Source organism: Aquarana catesbeiana, linkage group LG10 (genome assembly GCF_042186555.1).
Source record: "Aquarana catesbeiana isolate 2022-GZ linkage group LG10, ASM4218655v1, whole genome shotgun sequence".
NCBI lineage: Eukaryota > Metazoa > Chordata > Amphibia > Anura > Ranidae > Aquarana > Aquarana catesbeiana.
Window position 1 is genome coordinate 235,410,562 of NC_133333.1, and position 21,831 is coordinate 235,432,392.

At 45.9% G+C, this 21,831-nt stretch overlaps 1 protein-coding gene across 1 annotated transcript; it reads right to left on the reverse strand.

Moving 5' to 3' along the window:
* Window positions 1-19,131: 19,131 nt before the first annotated feature.
* Window positions 19,132-21,831, reverse strand: LOC141111292 (uncharacterized). The gene is made up of 2 exons (XM_073603457.1): window positions 21,665-21,831; window positions 19,132-20,595 (listed from the first exon to the last, which is right to left on the reverse strand). Exons 1-2 carry the CDS (start codon window positions 21,674-21,676, stop codon window positions 19,165-19,167), a joined length of 1,443 nt encoding a protein of 480 aa, XP_073459558.1. The 5' UTR covers window positions 21,677-21,831; the 3' UTR covers window positions 19,132-19,164.

Consider the following 21,831-nt stretch of genomic DNA (forward strand, 5'->3'; position numbering starts at 1 on the left):
AAATATAGCCTCAGTTTCTTTTGCTTAGGTATCCAAACAAGAAGACTCGCTCCAGGTGAGGTTTTAGAAGCCTGATGATCTGGACAGGTGCCCGTCTCTGCTCTCCACCGCATATAGTCAAAAGAAGAAATGGCCGCACGCTGTACTTGATCAAAATTCTTTTATTCAGAGCATCCCAAAGTGTTGACAGAAAGCTGGTAGATGCATTTCATACACTCCAAGTGTGCTTAGTCATTACCTAACCTAATGACAGCACACTTGGAGTGTGTGAAATGCATCTACAAGCTTTCTGTCAACACTTTGGGATGTTCTGAATAAAAGAATTTCGTACCCCGTACAGAGTGCGGCCATTTCTTCTTTTGATCCTGTGCTTGGGTGACAGGAGTGGCACCCAGTGTAGCCCATCTGCTTCAAGGTCCGATGTGTTCAGAGATGGTATTCTGCATACCTTGGTTTTAACGAGTGGTTATTTGCGTTACTGTTGCCTTTCTATCATCTCAAACCAGTTTGCCCATTCTCACCTGACATCAATAAGGCCTCACAACCGCCGCTCACTGGATATTTTCTCTTTTTCGGACCATTCTCTATAAACCCTACAGATGGTTGTGTGTGAAAATCCCAGTAGATCAGCAGTTTTTAAAATACTCAGACCAGGCTGTCTGGCACCAACAACCATGCCAAGTTCATAGTCACTGAAATCAGCTCCCCCCCACCCCACCCCACCCCCCATTCTTATGCACGGTTTGAACATCAGCAAGTGCTCTTCACCACGTCTAGATGCCTAAATGCATTGAGTTGCTGCTATATGACTGGCTGATTAGCAATTTGCGTTATCAAGCAATTGAACAGGTGTACCTAATAAAGTGACTGATGAGTCTTCATAGAATTACACCCCAAAATACATTCTGCTACTCCTCCCAAGTATGGGGATGCCACATTTGTAAGTCCTTTTCAATGTCTGGACTCATTTATGTACCTGGCATTGCAACTTGTGTATCACAAAAATCAACCAACACTGTATTTAAAAAAAAAAAAAAAAACACAATGTACTATAATGGTCGTCTCTGTAGGAGTGGTTAGTGAATATAGCATAGTGTAGCTTCACCTACAGCAGTCCCTTTTCCTAAAAGAAAAGCAGCCCTAACCTACTGGTATATGACTGCATAGGACAATGTTATAATCACTGGCTGGAAAGTACAGGAGGCTGAGCAAAGGGCAAACAAATGATTAACTGTGGTTCTAGTAGTGCAGTTGTCCAAGGGTGGGACTGGTGTCTCGCAAAAACGTAGTTAGTGAGACATAGAGATGTGGTGAGCAAACAGTCAAAGCATTGGTCCAGGCAGCAGGCGATGACATCAGCTAATAGCCAAAGGATTGGCCCAGGCAGCAAGCAGAAACATCAGGCTTATGGCCACGGTTAGAGGCGTCTACTTACCCAAAGCTCTTTGAAGACTCCAGACCCTGAACTGAATTACAAAACTCGAGAAAACAAAAGGCTTAATTTTCTCCACTTGAAAACACTACTCTAAAGCCCCTCACTTTGCTTAGGTGAGACCCCTGTATTCTCTTCAGTCCCACTACCACAGTGGCAGGACTTCGCACTGTGACAGCAGGCAAAAGATAAGTCCAGGCAGCAGGTAAAAACTTGGTCATTACTAGGTTGAGGTCAGTTCAGGCTAAAAGCAGAAACATGGTCAATAAACTAGCCAGGGTCTGTATGAAGGCAAATGGTCAGTCCAGGCAGCAAGAACTTGTTAACAAAGAGGACATTACATACAGAGAAACGTTCACCATATCATCACTAATATCTTGGTGAAGTGTGGTAGTGTTGGAAGCAGTCCTCTATGCATAGGCCCGGTTTGGAGGGACATTGGGGACAATGAATTCTGGTATCAACCTTACTCCATCTCTGCTGCATACTGGACAATTTTGGCATCTTTGGCCTGTTTTTGTGATAGGATATTATCTGAGAATTGTCTCTCATGTACCCTGTTCACTGCATCAGAGCGAATGGAGTGCCTTCCTGGTAGATAAAGGCTGTGACAATATCCTCTTCAAATCTGAAAAAGGAGGCAAGTCTTTCTGATGATAGACTTATGATAGATGACATAGGAATTATAAATTGCTAATTGGGGGGAGGTAAATGGCAACTTTTTTGTACCAGTGGTGGGACCTTCTGATTGCAAGATAGGGCTGTAACATTTGGTCAATATAATACACATCCTCTCATGAATTGATTATAATCGTGCATGCACACAGGCTTTTGAAACTGGATTTCTACTGAGGTGTCGTCGTGGATGGAGGATAGGACATACACATCTTGCTTATCCTTCCATTTCAGGGCCAAAACTTCATTACCCAAACTCACTGACTCCCCCTTGTAGCCCCGTGGGCCCCAGCCTTTGTGGGAAGCCTTTCCAGTTTGTTCGTGTTGTACCGCAGCCTAAAGTTTTATGGAGGTAAAAGGTGGCGGAAAAGGGGCAGGCTTGTGTAAAAGTTGTCCACGTAGAGGTAATATCCCTTTTGGAATACTGGCAACACAGAAAGAACTCCCCTCTGCTCTCATCAGTCATTGTCAGAATGTGGAATCTTGCTGTTGTACATTTTTGAGGAAGAAGCAACGTGTCTTCTGGATACCATTATCAAGGATGCTACTGCTGGTAAGATCACCCATCTTCCTCAAACTGTAAAGTCTGCTCCCTCCATGTCAGTCAGGAAAAAGTCCACTCCTGCACCATCCACAACCCCCAGCTTGGCTCCCGTTCCACCCACAAGGTCTTGGGCTCAAAGTCAGACAAACCCTCACACAAGCCTTTCTCTGCATGAAGGTGTGTTCCTGATTTCCAAAGTGAGGGGGATGTTCGTGTGAAATGCACATTAGACTCATCCAATTCGCACATATGTGAACCCAGCCTAATTTTTCAATCAACCTACTGTAGTTGCAGGCATTGTTGATGTCTGTGCAGTGCTGGACAATCCTGCAGGAGGGCCATCCAAATTTAGATTCAGTCGGAAAACACCACAGCAGTGGCCTACATCAGTAAGGAACTAGAAGTCTCGACATGGAAAGAGAGGTAGATTAACTCCTGTCATGGGCACAACATTTCAGTCTTGTCCTCCATTTACATCCCAGGCCCAGATGATTGTCAGGCAGACTTCTTCAGCTGGCAATGTCTGGACATTCAGAGGTGTCCAAGGACCTGTGATGTAATCTGGTTCACTATGCGCTTCAGAAATTGCCATTTAACCCATATCAGACACCCCTCTGTGTTTTCACCCACAAATTGGTATTTCTTTTAGTCAGTACCTCTGTGAGGCAAGCGTCTAGACTGCTTTATCCTGCGAGGAACCCTTTCTGCTTTTGCGTAGGAACAGGGTGGTATTGAGGCCTAGGATTTCTTTCTGGCCTTTCACCACAATTAGGACACAAGGACTGAGTTCCACCTTTTCCTGTCAAGACATAAGCTACTACAAATGTTCCCAACCTAAGTCCTCAAGTAGCCCCAAAAGCTTGTGTTTTCAAGATTTTCTTCACCTAGAACAAGTGCTTCAAATCAACGTTCAGGGTTTGGTATTTATCACAGCTATTTTTTCTAAGAGAAATTACCAAAACGTGAACTTTTGACAGTAGTGCCGGGACTAGATCATTCAGCACCCAGGTCAAAGTTGTGTCCCCCCTTCCAGTTTATGATATGCATGCTTAGGGGATCTGCTCCTGGCTTCTCTCCTCATTACTCCCAGTGCTTGGCTTACAATAGTAGTGATGCTGCTGTCACTACTCCTGTAAGCCTTGTAATAGAAGGAACTCTTCACAGGGGGGGCACTCATCCCTGCAATAAACCATTGTGCCCAGGGCAACTTCCCCTCCTGCCCACCCCTTGTCCTGGTTTGTAGTAAGAGGTTGGGAAAACCCTGCTCCACTAGATTCATGACTGGATGTTGAGGCCTCGTCTGTTGCCAGCTCTGTGTATAAGGACCTTCAGGTGCCTTTTTTCAAATTATAATTTATAATTATTAATTTATAATTTTCAAATTATAATTTTTATTAAATTTTACATAGAAATAAACACATCATTCACGTAATCTTATAAGAGGAAGTCCATTAATTTTCATTTTACAGGCTATAGTTCAACCAGGCCTTAATATTAGGGCCTGGTTGAACTATAGCCTTTTTGATCTACCAACAATCCTTAGTTTTCCTGGGCCTGTTAGCATTGTTCGCTGTGTTTCCTCCCCACAGTTTGACTGCTTTTGGGCATACTGATGACATCCTATGTCCCTCAATGGATGAGAAAGGCAAAAAGAATTTTGTGCTCACTGTAAAATCCTTTTCTTGGCATTCATGGAGGGACACAGATCCCACTTCTATGTATTCATAATCCTGCTCTTTGTACTGCTTTACTATAAAACTGAGCCATTCTGATAGAAGGAAGGGAGACATCTTGGACTGACACAGTTTTTTGTTTGCCAGTGTAGACATCCCAAGTCTCCCGCATTTGCGAGTCTCCCGCATTTCTGCAGCGGCACCCGCAAGCGCCTCCCGGGAATGATCGGTGCGGTGGGGAACAGCTGTGAACACCAATCTCCCTGTATAGATTTTTAGCTGACAGCTGCTTCTCCTTCTCTCCCTGCTGCGGCTGTCAGCTAAAAAGCTACGCAGGGAGATCGGTGTTCACAGCTGTTCCCCGCTGTTCCCTGTGTGCTGCTATTCTGGTCCCCTGTCCTTCTCTGCCCCCCCCCCCCCCATTCTCCTCGTCCCCCGCAGCTGGCTTCTCTCCTCTCCTCTCCCACCGGCTGAGGGCGACCTGTCAGGATGGAGAGAGGAGGAAGGGGCTGGGTAAATATGTAATTTACCGACCCCTTCCTTTTCTAAATTGGACACAGTGAGCGAGATCGCTCCTGTGTCCTGTGATAACTGAAGCAGAGTAGTATGCGGGTGCGGAGCGCCACCTCCCTGAAATGAGTTTTTGCAGGTTGGGATGTCTGCCAGTGTCCAATCCTGTAGGCGGCTGTATAACCTGAAGGTGAATGATTTCAAGTGGCCGTCAATGCACTCCAAAAAAAGCGATAAGGACTCTAGCAAAATATTTGTGGGGAATGCCCCCAGTGCACCCTCATATACACAAACCCACTCCGTGAGACTCGGATCACCTGAAGGTAGAGACACAACCCATGGTCTATGGGGAATACAAGTCCACAACCACAGGGGCTTGTGGTTGCTAGGATGCTGGCAGCCACTGGTTTCCTATTAACTAATGATACTGTATATTCCTGGCCCCATTCAGCTGCTGGCCAGGAGATTCCCCAGCAGACAGCTGAATGTAAACAAATGGCCATATTTGAACAATGACAGGGATCACCCTGAATGGGGCCACAGAAGAGTCATTAGTTGTCATTGCGCTGTCAGCGTCACCATACCTCCATGGCACAAAGTCCTATACATGTCTATGACCAGCACATTCATTTGTCACACCACAGGAATCTAGAGACTGTCTGACACTTTTTGGGCTCGTTCACACAAACAGCCAGGGGGTTGTAAAGGCAGGCCATTAAGCCGTGGTTTTACTGCCCATGTGAACACAGAAATGCAGCCACTCTGGGCTGTACACAAATTTAACAACTTGCCCTCCAAAAGATTTACCCGGCTTCATAACCAGGCCGTTTTTTGCAATACGGGACTGCGTTAATTCAACTGACAATTGTGCGATCGTTGCGACGCTGTACCCAAATTAAAATTGATGTCCTTTCTTTCCCACAGAGTTTTCTTTAGGTGCTATTTGATCATCGCTGCAGTTTTCATTTTTTGCGCTATAAACAGAAAAAAACAATATTTTTTTTTACTTCCTGCTATGAAACATATCCAATAGAAAAAATGTAAAAAATCGAATTTCTTCATCAATTTAGGCCAATATGTATTCTGCTACATATTTTTGGTAAAAAAAATCCCAATAAGCGTATATTGATTGGTTTGTGCAAAAGTTATAGCGTCTAAATACTATGGGATATTTTTATTAATTAATGTTTTCTACTAGTAATGGCGGCGATCAGCGACTAATAGTGGGACTGCAATATTTTGGTGGACAATCGGGACACTGATACTTTTTGGGGACCAGTTACACTAATACAGTGATCAGTGCTAAAAATATGCACTGTCACTGTACTAATGACACTGGCTGGGAGGATTTAACAGGGGCGATCAAAGGGTTAATGGTGTGCCTAGCCTGTGTTTCTGTGTACTATGGGAGGTACTTTCACTAGGGGAGACATAAATCCTTCTCCCTGCTTTGCAGGAACACAGGATCCATCCCTTCTATACTGACAGAACGGCGATCTGCCTTGTTTACAGACCATCGTTCTCCCTCAGTACCGAAGGATCGGTGGGTGCCGGTGGACATTGAGATCCTGCAGTACCAGCAGATCAGCTCCCGGTGTGTATAATCACAGTGGTAGAGGGCCGCCAGTGGCATGCATGCGCACCCCAGACCTGCAAGTGCACGATCCCGTACTTTGCTGCTGTATATGTAAGTTATATGGTCAGCAAGTGGTTTAACAGCATTATGTATGCAGCAGCTGGTGTGACCTATTCAAATAAAGGGGGTCATGCCACAAGTATATGGGATGCATGCACTTAAAGTAATAGTAAAGTCTCTTTTTTTTTTCCTTTAAAATGGCAAACCTGTTGTACTTACCTGCTCTGTGTGATGGTTTTGCACAGAGCAGCCCCGATCCTCCTCTTCTCGGGTCTCTCTTCTGTGCTCCTAGCCCCTCCCTTCTGTTGAGTGCCCCCAAGCAAGAAGCTTGCTACAGGGGGGGGGGGGACCCGAGCTAAGTCGCAGCTCCGTGGGTCCATTCAGACACAGAGCTGCTACCTGTCCCTGCCCCCTTTCTCTCCTGATTGGCTGACTGACTTTGATTGACAGCAGCCAGAGCCAATGGTGTCTCAGCCAATGAGAAGGGGAGTCCTGGCCAGCCTAGTGTCTCGTGCAACATCGCTGGAACTAAATGGGGTTTAGGTAAGTATTAGGGGTGCTGCTGCACACAGAAAGCTTTTCATCTTAATACATAGAATGCATTAAGATAAAAAACCTTCTAAACATCCTTGTAATAGGAATGTGGCATGACAGGTCCTCTTTACAGTGAGATATGGGGTCAATAAGACCCCACATCTCACCTCTAGGCTGGGAAGCCTGAAATCAAAATTAAAAAAAAACAATCCTGGCTTCGATCATAGCGGTGAGTCTGTAGAAGCACCGGAGGGTGGTGGTGGTGGGGGGGGGGGGCGTCCCCTCTCGCCTCCCGTAAGAACTATCAAGCAGTGGAACAGCTGCTATGATCATTCTTATGGTGTAGGGAATTGCCGGCTGAAAAAGCTGATATCTGAATGATGCCTGTAGCTGCACCCATCATTCAGATATCCCAGCACAAAGTCAAGGACGTCGTATGACAGCAGCCGGGTGGGAAGTGGTTATAACGCATTTTTTTTTAACACAAAGTTGTCCATTTATACAATATTTCTAACACATAGCATGTACATACCAAAAATGACACCCCAAAATAGATTCTCCTACTCCTCCTGAGTACGGCGATACCACATATGTGAGACTTCCACAGCCTGTCCACATACAGAGGCCGAGTACAGCCGAGTATAGCTGAGCATGGCTGAGCATGGCTGGGTATGGCAAAATATGGCTGGGTATCACCGAGTATGGCAGAGTATGGCTGGGTATGGCAGAGTATGGCTGGGTTTTGCAGAGTATGGCTGGGTTTTGCAGAGTATGGCTGGGTATTGCAGAGTATGGCTGGGTATGGCAGATTATTGCGGGGTATTGCAGGGTATTGCAGAGCATTGCAGAGTATTGCGGGGTATTGCAGGGCATTGCGGGGTATTGCAGAGTATTGCAGGGTATTGCAGAGTTATGCGGGGTATTGCAGAGTATTGCAGAGTATTGCAGAGTATTGCGGGGTATTGCAGAGTTATGCGGGGTATTGCAGAGTATTGCAGAGTATTGCAGAGTATTGCGGGGTATTGCAGAGTAATGCACAGGGAATTGCAGAGTATTGCACAGGGAATTGCAGAGTATTGCACAGGGAATTGCAGAGTATTGCACAGGGTATTGCACAGGGAATTTCAGAGTATTGCAGAGTAGTGCAGGGTAATGCTGAGCATGGAGGGATGGCTGAGCATGGATGGATGGATCCATGGCTGTTGATTGCACATGTCACAGAGCAGCGCTGTGGGTACTACACATCCAGCCCACAGTGCTGCTGCCATCCGATCCCTCCCCCTCTGTACCGATCGGTACAGAGAGGGGAGGGAGGAACCGACGTCATGACATGACGCCGGTTTGTTTACAAGTGATCACTCTGTCATTTGACGGAGCGATCACATGGTAAACGGCCGCGATCAGATCAGATGTTCCCGTGCAGTTTTACGGGATCACGTCATAGTACGTGCTCCCAGAGTTATCCAACCGCCTTGCAGCCGTCATTTGGCTATGGGCCGGTTGGTAACTGGTTAAAGTGGTGTTCCAGCCGAAATTATACTTTTTAAATAAAAATACCCCTATAATACACAAGCTTAATGTATTCTAGTAAAGTTAGTCTGTAAACTAAGGTCTGTTTTGTTAGTTTATAGCAGTAGTTTGTTATTTTATAAACTTACAGCAGGCCGTGGCCATCTTAAGTGTGGGCATCTGAAGCCAGACTGTATTTCTTCCTGGATCTCATCCTTGCAGATCTCACACATGCTCAGTGCAGCACAAGCAGTGTAATAGGTTTCAGGTCAGGTTTCCATAGCAACGGCAGTGTCAGAGGAAGTTGCCACCCCTTCCCAGAAGGCATTGCAAACAGGAAACGATGCGATGGGCCACGGCCAGGGAAGAGGAAGGGAAAAATGAATACAGCAGATATACAGTAAGTGCTGAGAATTTTTTTTTTCAAATATCCAATTCGTTTACAGTGCACAGTTTAGTGAGGGATGCTGAAGAGTTGTAAAAGTGGGTGGAACTCCACATTAATAGCAAAATATATGTATAGTTTATACTATAAAAAAAATGTTGTGCGCGGCAAAAATGTTCGGGTTTGACTTGAAGAAAAGGTGGCAACCCTATATGTACCCGTGGCACATATCTGGTTCCCGGAAGCCGTGGCCAGCACACAGGAATGACATCACGCCCCTACAGGAAGTTGCTTGTACTGCTGCTAATTTCTTCCCACCACTATGCCCCGCTCACTGTTCTCTGAGGAAGAGATGATCCTTGTTTGCAAATTAAGATAATTTTTTATTTATTTTTACATGAGGTGGTGTTTGTGTGGGTCATGTGTGTATGTCTAAATGATTTGGCCTCAAAACACACACCTACTTCCTGTGTACAGATTCACTTCCGCGCCAATGTATATTGCTTCCTATATATAGGAAAGTATTCAGACCCCCTTAAATTTTTCACTCAATTTTTCACATGTGATATTTCACTTTTTCTTTTTTTAATAAATCTGCAAAAATGTCAACAATTCTGTGTTTTTTTCTGTCAATATGGGGTGCTGTGTGTACATTAATGAGGAAAAAAATGAACTTAAATGATTTTAGCAAATGGCTGCAATATAATAAAGAGTGAAAAATGTAAGGGGGTCTGAATACTTTCCGTCCCCACTGTATATATAGAACTAGACCACCAGACCTCTGAAGGTTGTGGTATCGGGCACTGTCAGTAGCAAATCCCTTTATTTTTGTAGATGTGAGGTTGGGCCTCCATGGAGCGGACTTGTTTTTCCAGCACATTCCGCAGATGCTCAATTGGATTGAGATCTGGAGAATTCAGAGGTCAAATGAACATCTCAAAACACATTTGTGCAGTGTGGCAGGGGGCATTATCCTGCTGAAAGAGGTCAGTGCCACCAGGAAATACTGTTTTCATGAAGGGGTGTAGCTGGTCGCCAACAATGTTTAGGTAGGTGGTACGTGTCAAGGAACAGCCACATGAATGGCAGGACCCAAGGTTTCCCAGTAGTACATTGCGCAAAGCATCGCACTGCCTCCGCCGGCTTGCTTTCTTCCCATACGGCATCCTGGCGCCATCTCTCTTTAGGTAAGCAATGCACACACAAGGTGCATTACAGTGGTGTTCGATCGCTCCATTCTCAGTGTAGAGGCACCGGGGGACCGATGCTTCATCCACCTACATAAGTATAAATATGGAAAGAACCCAAAACCTTTACGTCTCTTTTAATCAGCACAAGGGACGGTACTTCCATTTAGTGAGAAGTGTCCCTTGTGCTGGTGTCTGCTGTCTTTATGGAAATCTTCCATCCTCTGCTCTCCAGCCACTGGACCCGCCATAATCTCTCCTCAGGACTGCCCACCCTTCTCTCCTTCTCCATTCATAAAAGTGCTACCATAGCTTTCATCAATGAAAATACTCTATGAATGGAGGAGGTAGATCTTTCATTCCTTCATCCTTTCCTTCCATTCATAGAGCGCTTTTCATTCATGGAAGCTATAGTACAGCAACTATGATTGGAGGAGGGGAGGTGGGGAAGGGCAAGCATAGTCGGCACTCTTGATGAGGGCTTATGACCGGTCCAGTGACTGTATTAACCCCTGCAACACTGCTGGACATTTACTGACACGAGGGGGGAGGTGAGAGCAGAAGATGGAAGACTTCAACACATACAGCAGCAACCAGTACAAGGGACACTGCTTGTGGAATGTAAATATCATCCCTTGTGCTGATTTAGTTTATTTTTTTTTTTTAAATAATGTAACTAAACTTCTTTGATGTCCCCTGGGTATCAATAAATGGCCCATTTCACCGATCTGTTCATGTTTGGTAAGGTCAGGGTGACTTGTCTCAAGCTGCTTCACCATCCACATTGACCACCCAGAGCGGCTCCTCCCCCTGAGAAACCCTTTATTAGATAAAAAGGGAAATGTGGCCCCCCCCATCGTTTTAGGGCCGGGGCTTCAGTAATGTAGTTTAATATATACAAGAATGGAGTACAAGATAAATATAGATAATCCTGCTGTATGCCAAGTGCTGGCATGGTGGGGGAGGGGTGACGTGCCCCCTGCAGGATGGGAGGCGGAGCCTGTAATAGCGCTGTCTATATTATTATCCCGGGCTCCATCTGTTGGCACATACCCGGCTCCCATTACCGCAGGAGAAATTCATTAACATTTCATAAATCCGCCATTCTAAAAGGGCATACAAACCACTAACAATCTAGTTCTCCTATTTATCCTTTTTTGCTCTGTTAAAGCCTAACTCCGGGTTTTAGTGAAGTTTAACCACTTGACCTCCGGAAAATTTACCCCCCTTCATGACCAGGCCATTTTTTGCTATATGGCAATGGATTACTTTAACTGACAATTGCATGGTCGTGCGACACTGTTCCCAAATAAAATTGATGTCCTTTTTCTTTCCCACAAATAGAGATTTCTTTTGGTGGTATTTTACCACCTCTGCAGTTTTTATTTTTTTGCACTATAAAAAAAAAAAATTGAAGAAAAAAAAACAATATTTTTTACTTTCTGCTATAAATCAGCCAATAAAAAAAAGTAACACATCAAATTTCTTCATCAATTTATTCCAATATGTTTTCTGCTTCATGTCTTTGGTAAAAAAAAAAAAAATCCCCTAAAATGTACATTGATTAAATTGTTCCTAGCCTGTGCTTTCTCACTGTGGGGGAGGTGCTTTGACTAGAGGAAGACATTGATCTATTTTCTTGCTTTGTAGACACACAGGATCAATACCTTCCCTTCTAACAGAACAGCGATCTGCTTTGTTTACATAGGGAGATCGCCATTCTGCCTGTGTACTGTATATTCTGCAGGGGCCGGCAGACATCGAGTCTGCGCTACCTGCTGGGTTGCCGGCGGCGCACGCAATCCCCAGACCCGGTAGCGTCAGATCATGTACTAGGTATGAAATCTGGCACAGAGCACTTTATGTATGGTGAGCGGTCCGCAAGTGGTTAAATATTCAGTTTGGACCAGCTTGCTATTTACTTACCTCTTCACTGCCTGCTTTACCCCCAGACCAGCACACCACAACGGCACTCATTGCACCCAACGGCACGCTTTGGGACACGCGGACTCGATGTCCGCAGGGATACCCGCGATCGTCTCACGGAGAGGAAGAATGGGGAAATGCTGATGTAAACAAGCATTTCCCCATTCTTCATAGTGACAGGACACTGATCACAGCTCCCTGTGATCGGGAGCGGTGATCAGTGTCGTGCCACACGTAGCCCATCCCCACTACAGTTAGAACACATCCCTAGGACACACTTAACCCCTACAGCGCCCCCTCCTGGTTAACCCCTTCACTGCCAGTCACATTTACACAGTAATCAATGCATTTTTTATCGCACTGATCGCTGTATGAATGTGAATGGTCCCAAAAGTCTCTGATCTGTCCACCATAATGTCGCAGTCATGATAAAAATCGCTGATTGCCGCCATTACTAGTAAAAAAAAATTATTAATGAAAATGCCATTTTGTAGAAGCTATAACTTTTGCGCAAACCAATCAATAAACGCTTATTGCGATTTTTTTACCAAGAATATGTAGAAGAATACATATCTGCCTAAACTGAGGAAAAAAAATTTTTTTCATATATTTTTTGGGGATATTTATTATAGCAAAAAGTAAAAAATATTGCTTTTTTTCAAAATTGTCTCTCTTTTTTGTTTATAGCGCAAAAAAAAAAAAACACAGAGGTGATCAAATACCACCAAAAGAAAGCTCTATTTGTGGGGGAAAAAAAGGACGTCAATTTTGTTTGGGAGCCACGTCGCCCGACCGTGCAATTGTCAGTTAAAAAGTTGCAGTGCCGAATCGCAAAAAGTGCTCTGGTCTTTGGCCAGCCAAATGGTCCGGGGCTTAAGTGGTTAAATATTATTATTATTATTTTTTTTATTTGCAGGAGCCCAGAGGAATTGTGTGCCAATATGATGACAGGGAACATGCTGATAGAAGGAGAAAGTATAGTGATGCTGGCTATGAAATGTTCCCAGATACCTGCAGCAGGATTCCTGTTATAGGCACACAATAGGTCAGTAGAGATCCCCATCAGTGTCAGGATGGTGGGGTGTCGGTGCAATATTCCTGCTGGGGGGAGTATGGGAGTAATATTCCTGCTGGGGGGGCGTATCGGTGTAATATTCCTGCTGGGGGGAGTATGGATTTAATATTCCTGCTGGGGGGGTATTGGTGTAATATTCCTGCTGGGGGAGTATGGGTGTAATATTCCTGTTGGGGGGAGTATTGGTGTAATATTCCTGCTGGGGGAGTAGGGGTGTAATATTCCTGCTGGGGGGAGTATTGGTGTAATATTCCTGCTGGGGGAGTATGGGTGTAATATTCCTGTTGGGGGGAGTATTGGTGTAATATTCCTGCTGGGGGAGTAGGGGTGTAATATTCCTGCTGGGGGGAGTATTGGTGTAATATTCCTGCTGGGGGAGTATGGGTGTAATATTCCTGCTGGGGGGAGTATGGGTGTAATATTCCTGCTGGGGGAGTATGGGTGTAATATTCCTGCTGGGGGGAGTATTGGTGTAATATTCCTGCTGGGGGAGTATGGGTGTAATATTCCTGTTGGGGGGAGTATTGGTGTAATATTCCTGCTGGGGGAGTAGGGGTGTAATATTCCTGCTGGGGGAGTATGGGTGTAATATTCCTGCTGGGGGGGTATTGGTGTAATATTCCTGCTGGGGGGGAGTATTGGTGTAATATTCCTGCTGGGGGAGTATGGGTGTAATATTCCTGCTGGGGGGAGTATTGGTGTAATATTCCTGCTGGGGAGAGTATTGGTGTAATATTCCTGCTGGGGGAGTATGGGTGTAATATTCCTGCTGGGGGAGTATGGGTGTAATATTCCTGCTGGGGGGAGTATTGGTGTAATATTCCTGCTGGGGGAGTATGGGTGTAATATTCCTGCTGGGGGGAGTATTGGTGTAATATTCCTGCTGGGTGAGTAGGGGTGGTAATATTCCTGCTGGGGGGACGTCTGTGCAGGAAGTTCTTGTCATACGATGGACACGGCGAGGCTTTGTTCACACCTAGGTGTTCCTGACACCCAAATCGCTGCAAAACGCGGGACGTGCTTGCGATCCGTTTGCTTTCAACATCACCCCAATCGAGGCGTGATTTTGCTGTGATTGTTGCCTGACAAATCTCGTGACAAAATTGCAGGACTGCTTTTGGGAAACAGGCGTCCCACGGTTTTGTTTGTGCGACTTGTCAGGTGACAATATTGTCCATGATTAGGGTGCCATTGAAAGTAACGGATCACAAGCGTATCCCATGTTTTCCGGTAATACAGGAATTGCATTAATTCCACCGCGATCCGGAAGGCCTAGGTGTGAGCACAGCCTAAGCTTCTTCTACAAGTTGCTGAGTTCACCTTCTATAGATTCTGGGGGAACATTTTCTTCCTCAAACATACCACACATTCACTTCATTCTTTATTTCACTGCTAATATATACTCAGCATTGACCTTGTATAGCGCTTTTCTCTCTGAGGACCCCAAGTACTGGAGATGGCGTTGGCCGGGAATCAAACCCGGGTCAGCTGCTGGGAAGGCAGCTATGCTCACCACTGCACCACCAACGCAAGGTAGCATGTCTTTGTAGTGTGGGAGGAAACCGGAGTACCCGGAGGAAACCCACGCAATCACAGGGAGAACATGCAAACTCCATGCAGATAGTGTCCTGGTCAAAATCTGAAACAAGGACCCCAGTGCTGCAAGGCTAACCCCTAAGCCTCTGTGCTGCCCATATGCGGCCTCTGTTCTCTAAAGCCCACCCCCGCTGAGCGGAGTAAATCAGTTCTGTCCACTTAAAGCGCCTCCAGAAGAAATCCAAACTTACCCTAAACTACATTCTATATATATGGAGCTAAATATTCCATTCACCCTTAGGCCTCATTCACATGGGGGTATGAATCCGTACCCCATGGGAGGGCAGTGTTTACCGGAATGGGGATGCACAGCTGTTTCCAGCATCCCGTGTAGGCAGTCCCATTGCTGTCAACTGGGTTGCAGCTGCTGTACCCAATGTGACATCTGCGTGGGTGCCGATGCACAGCCCCGAACGCACCCAGGGTGCGTCTGCGCAACTGCACCCGCATGCATGTTCTTTTTGGGATTAACTCAGCCCCCACACAGGTTACAGATTCATATACCCCGTCTGAGTAAGGCCTTGGACTTCTCCATGAAGGACCTCACTGGTGGGAAGAGTTCTGATTTCTCCAGCAGAGAAAGCCTAAAGAAAGCTGGAAAGACTCCTCCCGCCTCTGAAGACAAAAAGAGTTCCAACCTCCCCTCATAGCCGGTCCAACACACGCCTCAAAAACATACAGGCCTCCAACCTCCTCTTATAGCTGGTCCAGCACATGCCTCAAAAGCCTACCGGCCTCTAAACTTAAAAACATAATCAATTACTTAATGTAGATCGACAATACATCAATCAAACATAATCACCTGTAAAAATGTGCCTGAGATGTTGGTGGTAAACAGCCTGCTAGGCCTATGGGGAACCGAACCAAGTCTTCCAAAAGCTGCCTTATATCCAAGAGTTGCCAAATGTAGACATTAAGCTTTAAGGTTAATCAAAAATATCACATTCTAAAGGGAAAGGTAGTACAAGGGGTAGGGGGAGTATGGAAGAGGGAGAGAGGGAGAGAAGGGAGGTTGAAGGAAAGAAGGGTGTATATATATGGAGCTAAATATTCCATTCACCCTTAGGCCTCATTCACATGGGGGTATGAATCCGTACCCCATGGGAGGGCAGTGTTTACCGGAATGGGGATGCACAGCTGTTTCCAGCATCCTGTGTAGGCAGTCCCATTGCTGTCAACTGGGTTGCAGCTGCTGTACCCAATGTGACATCTGTGTGGGTGCCGGTGCACAGCCCCGAACGCACCCAGGGTGCGTCTGCGCAACTGCACCCGCATGGATGTCCTTTTTGGGATTAACTCAGCCCCCACACAGGGTACAGATTCATATACCCCGTCTGAGTAAGGCCTTGGACTTCTCCATGAAGGACCTCACTGGTGGGAAGAGATCTGATTTCTCCAGCAGAGAAAGCCTAAAGAAAGCTGGAAAGACTCCTCCCGCCTCTGAAGACAAAAAGAGTTCCAACCTTCCTTCATAGCCGGTCCAACACACGCCTCAAAAACATACCGGCCTTCAACCTTCCCATATAGCTGGTCCAACACACGCCTCAAAAACATACAGGTCTCCAACCTCCTCTTATAGCTGGTCCAGCACATGCCTCAAAAGCCTACCGGCCTCCAAACTTAAAAACATAATCAATTACTTAATGTAGATCGACAATACATCAATCAAACATAATCACCTGTAAAAATGTGCCTGAGATGTTGGTGGTAAACAGCCTGCTAGGCCCGTGGGGAACCGAACCAAGTCTTCCATAAGCTGCCTCATATCCAAGAGTTGCCAAACGTAGACATTAAGCTTTAAGGTTAATCAAAAATATCACATTCTAAAGGGAAAGATAGTACAAGGGGTAGGGGGGGTATGGAAAAGGGAGAGAGGGAGAGAAGAGAGGTTGAAGGAAAGAAGGGTGTATATATATATGGAGCTAAATATTCCATTCACCCTTAGGCCTCATTCACACGGGGGTATGAATCCGTACCCCATGGGAGGGCAGTGTTTACCGGAATGGGGATGCACAGCTGTTTCCAGCATCCCGTGTAGGCAGTCCCATTGCTGTCAACTGGGTTGCAGCTGCTGTACCCAATGTGACATCTGTGTGGGTGCCGGTGCACAGCCCCGAACGCACCCAGGGTGCGTCTGCGCAACTGCACCCGCATGGATGTCCTTTTTGGGATTAACTCAGCCCCCACACAGGGTACAGATTCATATACCCCGTCTGAGTAAGGCCTTGGACTTCTCCATGAAGGACCTCACTGGTGGGAAGAGTTCTGATTTCTCCAGCAGAGAAAGCCTAAAGAAAGCTGGAAAGACTCCTCCCATCTCTGAAGACAAAAAGAGTTCCAACCTCCCCTCATAGCCGGTCCAACACACGCCTCAAAAACATACAGGCCTCCAACCTCCTCTTATAGCCGGTCCAGCACATGCCTCAAAAGCCTACCGGCCTCCAAACTTAAAAACATAATCAATTACTTAATGTAGATCGACAATACATCAATCAAACATAATCACCTGTAAAAATGTGCCTGAGATGTTGGTGGTAAACCGCCTGCTAGGCCCGTGGGGAACCGAACCAAGTCTTCCAAAAGCTGCCTCATATCCAAGAGTTGCCAAACGTAGACATTAAGCTTTAAGGTTAATCAAAAATATCACATTCTAAAGGGAAAGATAGTACAAGGGGTAGGGGGAGTATGGAAGAGGGAGAGAGGGAGAGAGGGAGATAAGGGAGGTTGAAGGAAAGAAGGGTGGTGAGGGTTGGGGGGAACCCTCACACCCCTTTATTTCTCCCCAATGCCCCCCCCCCTCTTTCTTTTCCTCCATCTCTCCCTTTTCCATACTCCCCCCCCCCCCTTGTTCTACCTTTCCCTTTAGAATGTGATATTTTTCATTAACCTTAAAGCTTAACCTTAAAGCTTCTGCAGAAGCTGCAGAAATGGAAATTGAGTGCTGATGGGAGGACCCGCTGATTACTGAGGTGGCAGCCGCCACCAATGTAGGAACCTGTGTTGTTATAGCCCTACCTGGTCGCTGGGAAGGTTCCTCAGACTTTTTGTTGAGTGTTCTTCTAGGAACAGCCAATTGTCTTGTTTGACCAACTACATTGATAGTTGGTGATTCCGAAGCTCCAAAAATGAAAATGGTGGGCTGATGCAAGCATCTTGCAGTGTGTGCCTCTTCATTCTTCCTCCATACTCTAGGTCCTTGGTTTACAAATGAGATGCAAAATTTGCTCTCATCAGAAAAGAGGACTTTGGACCACTGTAATATGCCTCTTTTGCAGCCCCAGTGTGAAATCCTGAGTGCTTTCACACTCCAGTGGTGCGCTTGCAGGACAGGAAAACATTTCCTGCAGGGCAGCATCTTTGGGATGGTGCGGGAGCGGTGTATACAATGCACCTCCACCGCCCCTGTCCATTGAAATGAATGGGCAACGCTTTATAAGCGATTTGATAGCAGCGCTAAACAAGCTCTTTTAACCCCTTCTGGGGGGTTAAAAGCACCCCGCCAGCAGCAAAGCACTGCTAAAACTAGACACTAACAGATCCACCTCTCCAGTGTGAAAGTGGCCTAAAAAAAAAGAAAAAAAAAGTACCAACCTCCCCCTATAGCTGCTTCATCAACACATGTAAATAATAATAAAAAAGGAACCAGCCTCTAACCCCCCCCCTATAGCTGGTCCAACACACACCAAAAGAAAAAAAAGACGGAACCAGCCTCCAAACTCCTCCTATAACTGGTTCAACACACACCTAAATAATAATAATAATAAAAAAGAAAAAAAGTACCAGCCTCTAACTTCCCCCTATAGCTGGTCCAACACACACCTAAATAATAATTTAAAAAAAGGAACCAGCCTCCAACCTCCCCCTGGTCCAGCTGGTCCCACAATCCCTAACCTTCCCCCTTTTTCACTACCCTTACCCCTCTCCTATCTTCTCTCGCTAGCCTGTTCCCTATCCCACCCACTCCCCCCTCTCCTATCCCCTCCACTCCCCCCTCTCCTCTCCCCTCCACTCTCACTACCCTTCCCCCTCTCCAATCCCCCTCCACTCTCACTACCCTTCCCCCTCTCCAATCCCCCTCCTCTCTCACTACCCTTCCCCCTCTCCTATCCCCTTCTCTCTCACTACCCTTCCCCCTCTCCTATCCCCTCCTCTCTCACTACCCTTCCCTCTCTCCAATCCCCCTCCTCTCTCACTACCCTTCCCCCTCTCCTATCCCCTTCTCTCTCACTACCCTTCCCCCTCTCCTATCCCCTTCTCTCTCACTACCCTTTCCCCTCTCCTACCCCCCCTCCTCTCTCACTACCCTTCCCCCTCTCCTATCCCCTCCTCTCTCACTACCCTTCCCCCTCTCCTATCCCCTCCTCTCTCACCTCCCTTCCCCCTCCCCTGTTCCCCCTCCTCTCTCACCTCCCTTCCCCCTCTCCTGTTCCCCCTCCTCTCTCACTACCCTTCCCCCTATTATCCACTCTCTCTGCCTCCTGTCTAGTATGGGCGATGTCGTAAGCAGTATTTTCTCAACACTTCAGCTTCTTTTCTGGCTCGAGTGTTTTCTATTTTTTTCCGCTCTTCTTCCTTCCGATTCTCCTCTCTTATCCATGTTTCCTCCCCTCTCTTCATGTCTACCTTCTGCTGCTGCTTCTCCTTTTCCTCTTTCCTCTGCTGCATTCTTGTATTGTAGACTTTCGCGTTTTCCAGTCTTTTTTGTTCCTCTTCTCGCTCTTTCCTCTCTTTTTCCCTCTGCTCCTCGTCCCTTTTCTGCTCTTCCCTCACTTTCCTCCTTTCCATTACCTGCTGTGCCCTCTGCCCCTCCACACTTCTCTGCCACTTTCGGGATGGAATGATTTCCATCAATTTTTGTTCCTCTCGCTCTCCCTTCTCTATTTCCCTCCGCCCCTCATCCCTTCTCCGTGTGTCCTCCACTGTCTTCATATATTTCTCCCCCCACTGTTTCTCCTCTTTCATTCTGTCCTGCCGTATTCTCACATTGCGGGATAGAATGTTTTCCCTCATTTTTTGTGACTTTTCTCGCTCTCTCTTCTCTTTTTCCCTCCGCCCCTCATCCCTTCTCTGTGCTTCCTTCGCTATCTTCTTGTCCTCCTCCTCCTGCTGTTTCTCCTCTTTTATTCTGTCCTGCCGTATTCTCGCATGGCGGGATAGAATGTTTTCCCTCATTTTTTGTGATTTTTCTTGCTCTCTCTTCTCTTTTTCCCTCCGCCCCTCATCCCTTCTCTGTGCTTCCTTCGCTATCTTCTTGTCCTCCTCCTCCTGCTGTTTCTCCTCTTTTATTCTGTCCTGCCGTATTCTCGCATGGCGGGATAGAATGTTTTCCCTCATTTTTTGTGATTTTTCTCGCTCTCTCTTCTCTTTTTCCCTCCGCCCCTCATCCCTTCTCTGTGCTTCCTTCGCTATCTTCTTGTCCTCCTCCTCCTGCTGTTTCTCCTCTTTCATTCTGTCCTGCAGTATTCTCACATTGCGGGATAGAATGTTTTCCCTCATTTTTTGTGACTTTTCTCGCTCTCTCTTCTCTTTTTCCCTCCGCCCCTCATCCCTTCTCTGTGCTTCCTTCGCTATCTTCTTGTCCTCCTCCTCCTGCTGTTTCTCCTCTTTCATTCTCTTCTGCAATATTCTGGCATTGCGGGATAGAATCTTTTCCCTCTTTTCTTGGTCCCGTTTTACCTTAACCTGCCCTACTTTCCTATCCCTCTCTGCTGTTCTACATCTATCATCCTGTCTTTTCTTATCCCCCTCTATCCTCTTCTCCTCTCCCCTTCTTTTATCCTCCCATACTTTTTCTGCAGTGCCTCTACATCTATCAATTAATTCCAGCCTTGCCTTCTGTTGCCTCGCTTGCACCTTCCTCATTCTTTCATCTGTCGTCTGTGGGCTCCTCTGCCCTTTCACATTAACTCTAACCTATAAATGAAAAGAAGAAAGTCAGTGGAAGTTCTGATATAAAATTAGACTTTCATTGGCATTAATTTGGATTTAGTTTTGTACAGTTAGTGACATGATTTAGAAGTTACTGTAAAATTTGATCTGCATTACATAAAGTGTGACCCATATTCTAGATCTCCATGTTTGTCATCGCCCCTCCCTGCACACAGTTTTCTTAAAGTGTATGTAGATCCAAAACCTTCTTTTATAGTTTTAGATAGTATTTGGAATTGTTACGACCCATATAAAGTTCTTTTTATTCTGTGTCCAGGAGATTTCCCATCACTTCCTGTACTAGAGACGCAACAGGAAATTCAAGTAAATCTCTCTAAAGTGAATGGAATTCCTACCATTTGGGTGTCCCCATTGGAGGCTTTTCCCGCACCAATTGCTCATACTTTTTGGATTACCACTCATCAGTGGCAACAAAGGCAGCAATAAAAACTCTACACAGTGAGGGGTAGTTTACTAAAGCTGGAGCGTGCAAAATCTGGTGTGCCTCTGCTTAAAAAAAACAATCCGCTTCCAGATTCAGAGTGCGCCAGTTATAATAACCCCCTCCTCCCCCCAGTGTCTAACCTCTCACCACTCTATCCAGTCTATCTCTATCCTTTACATACACTTTTAAAGAATATTTAAACCAAGAATAAAATGTAATATATTGCAGTTTTTCAGGCTAAGACCATTTTCAGCAATTACAGAAAATGCCCAGTGATCTTGCCAAAACTGCTGTGAATAGACAGTATTACTGATGTTCTCCTTCTGTACACTACTAATCTCCCCATCCCCTATATGTAATCGAGATGAACAGGTTTGTAGTCCAGCCTGGGTGGTGGTGATAAACCCTTCCATAGATACAGTGAAGGAGTGAGCATGGCCACCCAGGGACAGGAAATGTGTTCTTCACAGGATATGTAGGTGGGAATAAAGGGCAAGTGAAAATGAATGTGGCCATGTGTCCATATCCTGTCAATGATGTCATGTGCCCCTCCTTTGTGTATGTGTATTTACAAGTGTCAGAATAGTGAAATGAAATATAGATACTTACTCTGCTGGACATCTTTGCTCAGTGATATCCTCTTGATAGTCAAAGTATAACAACCAACTGTAAATTCCTCTTTATACTCAAAGTATAACAACGAACTGTAAATTCCTCTTGATGCTCAAAGTATAACAACGAACTGTAAATTCCTCTTGATGCTCAAAGTATAATAA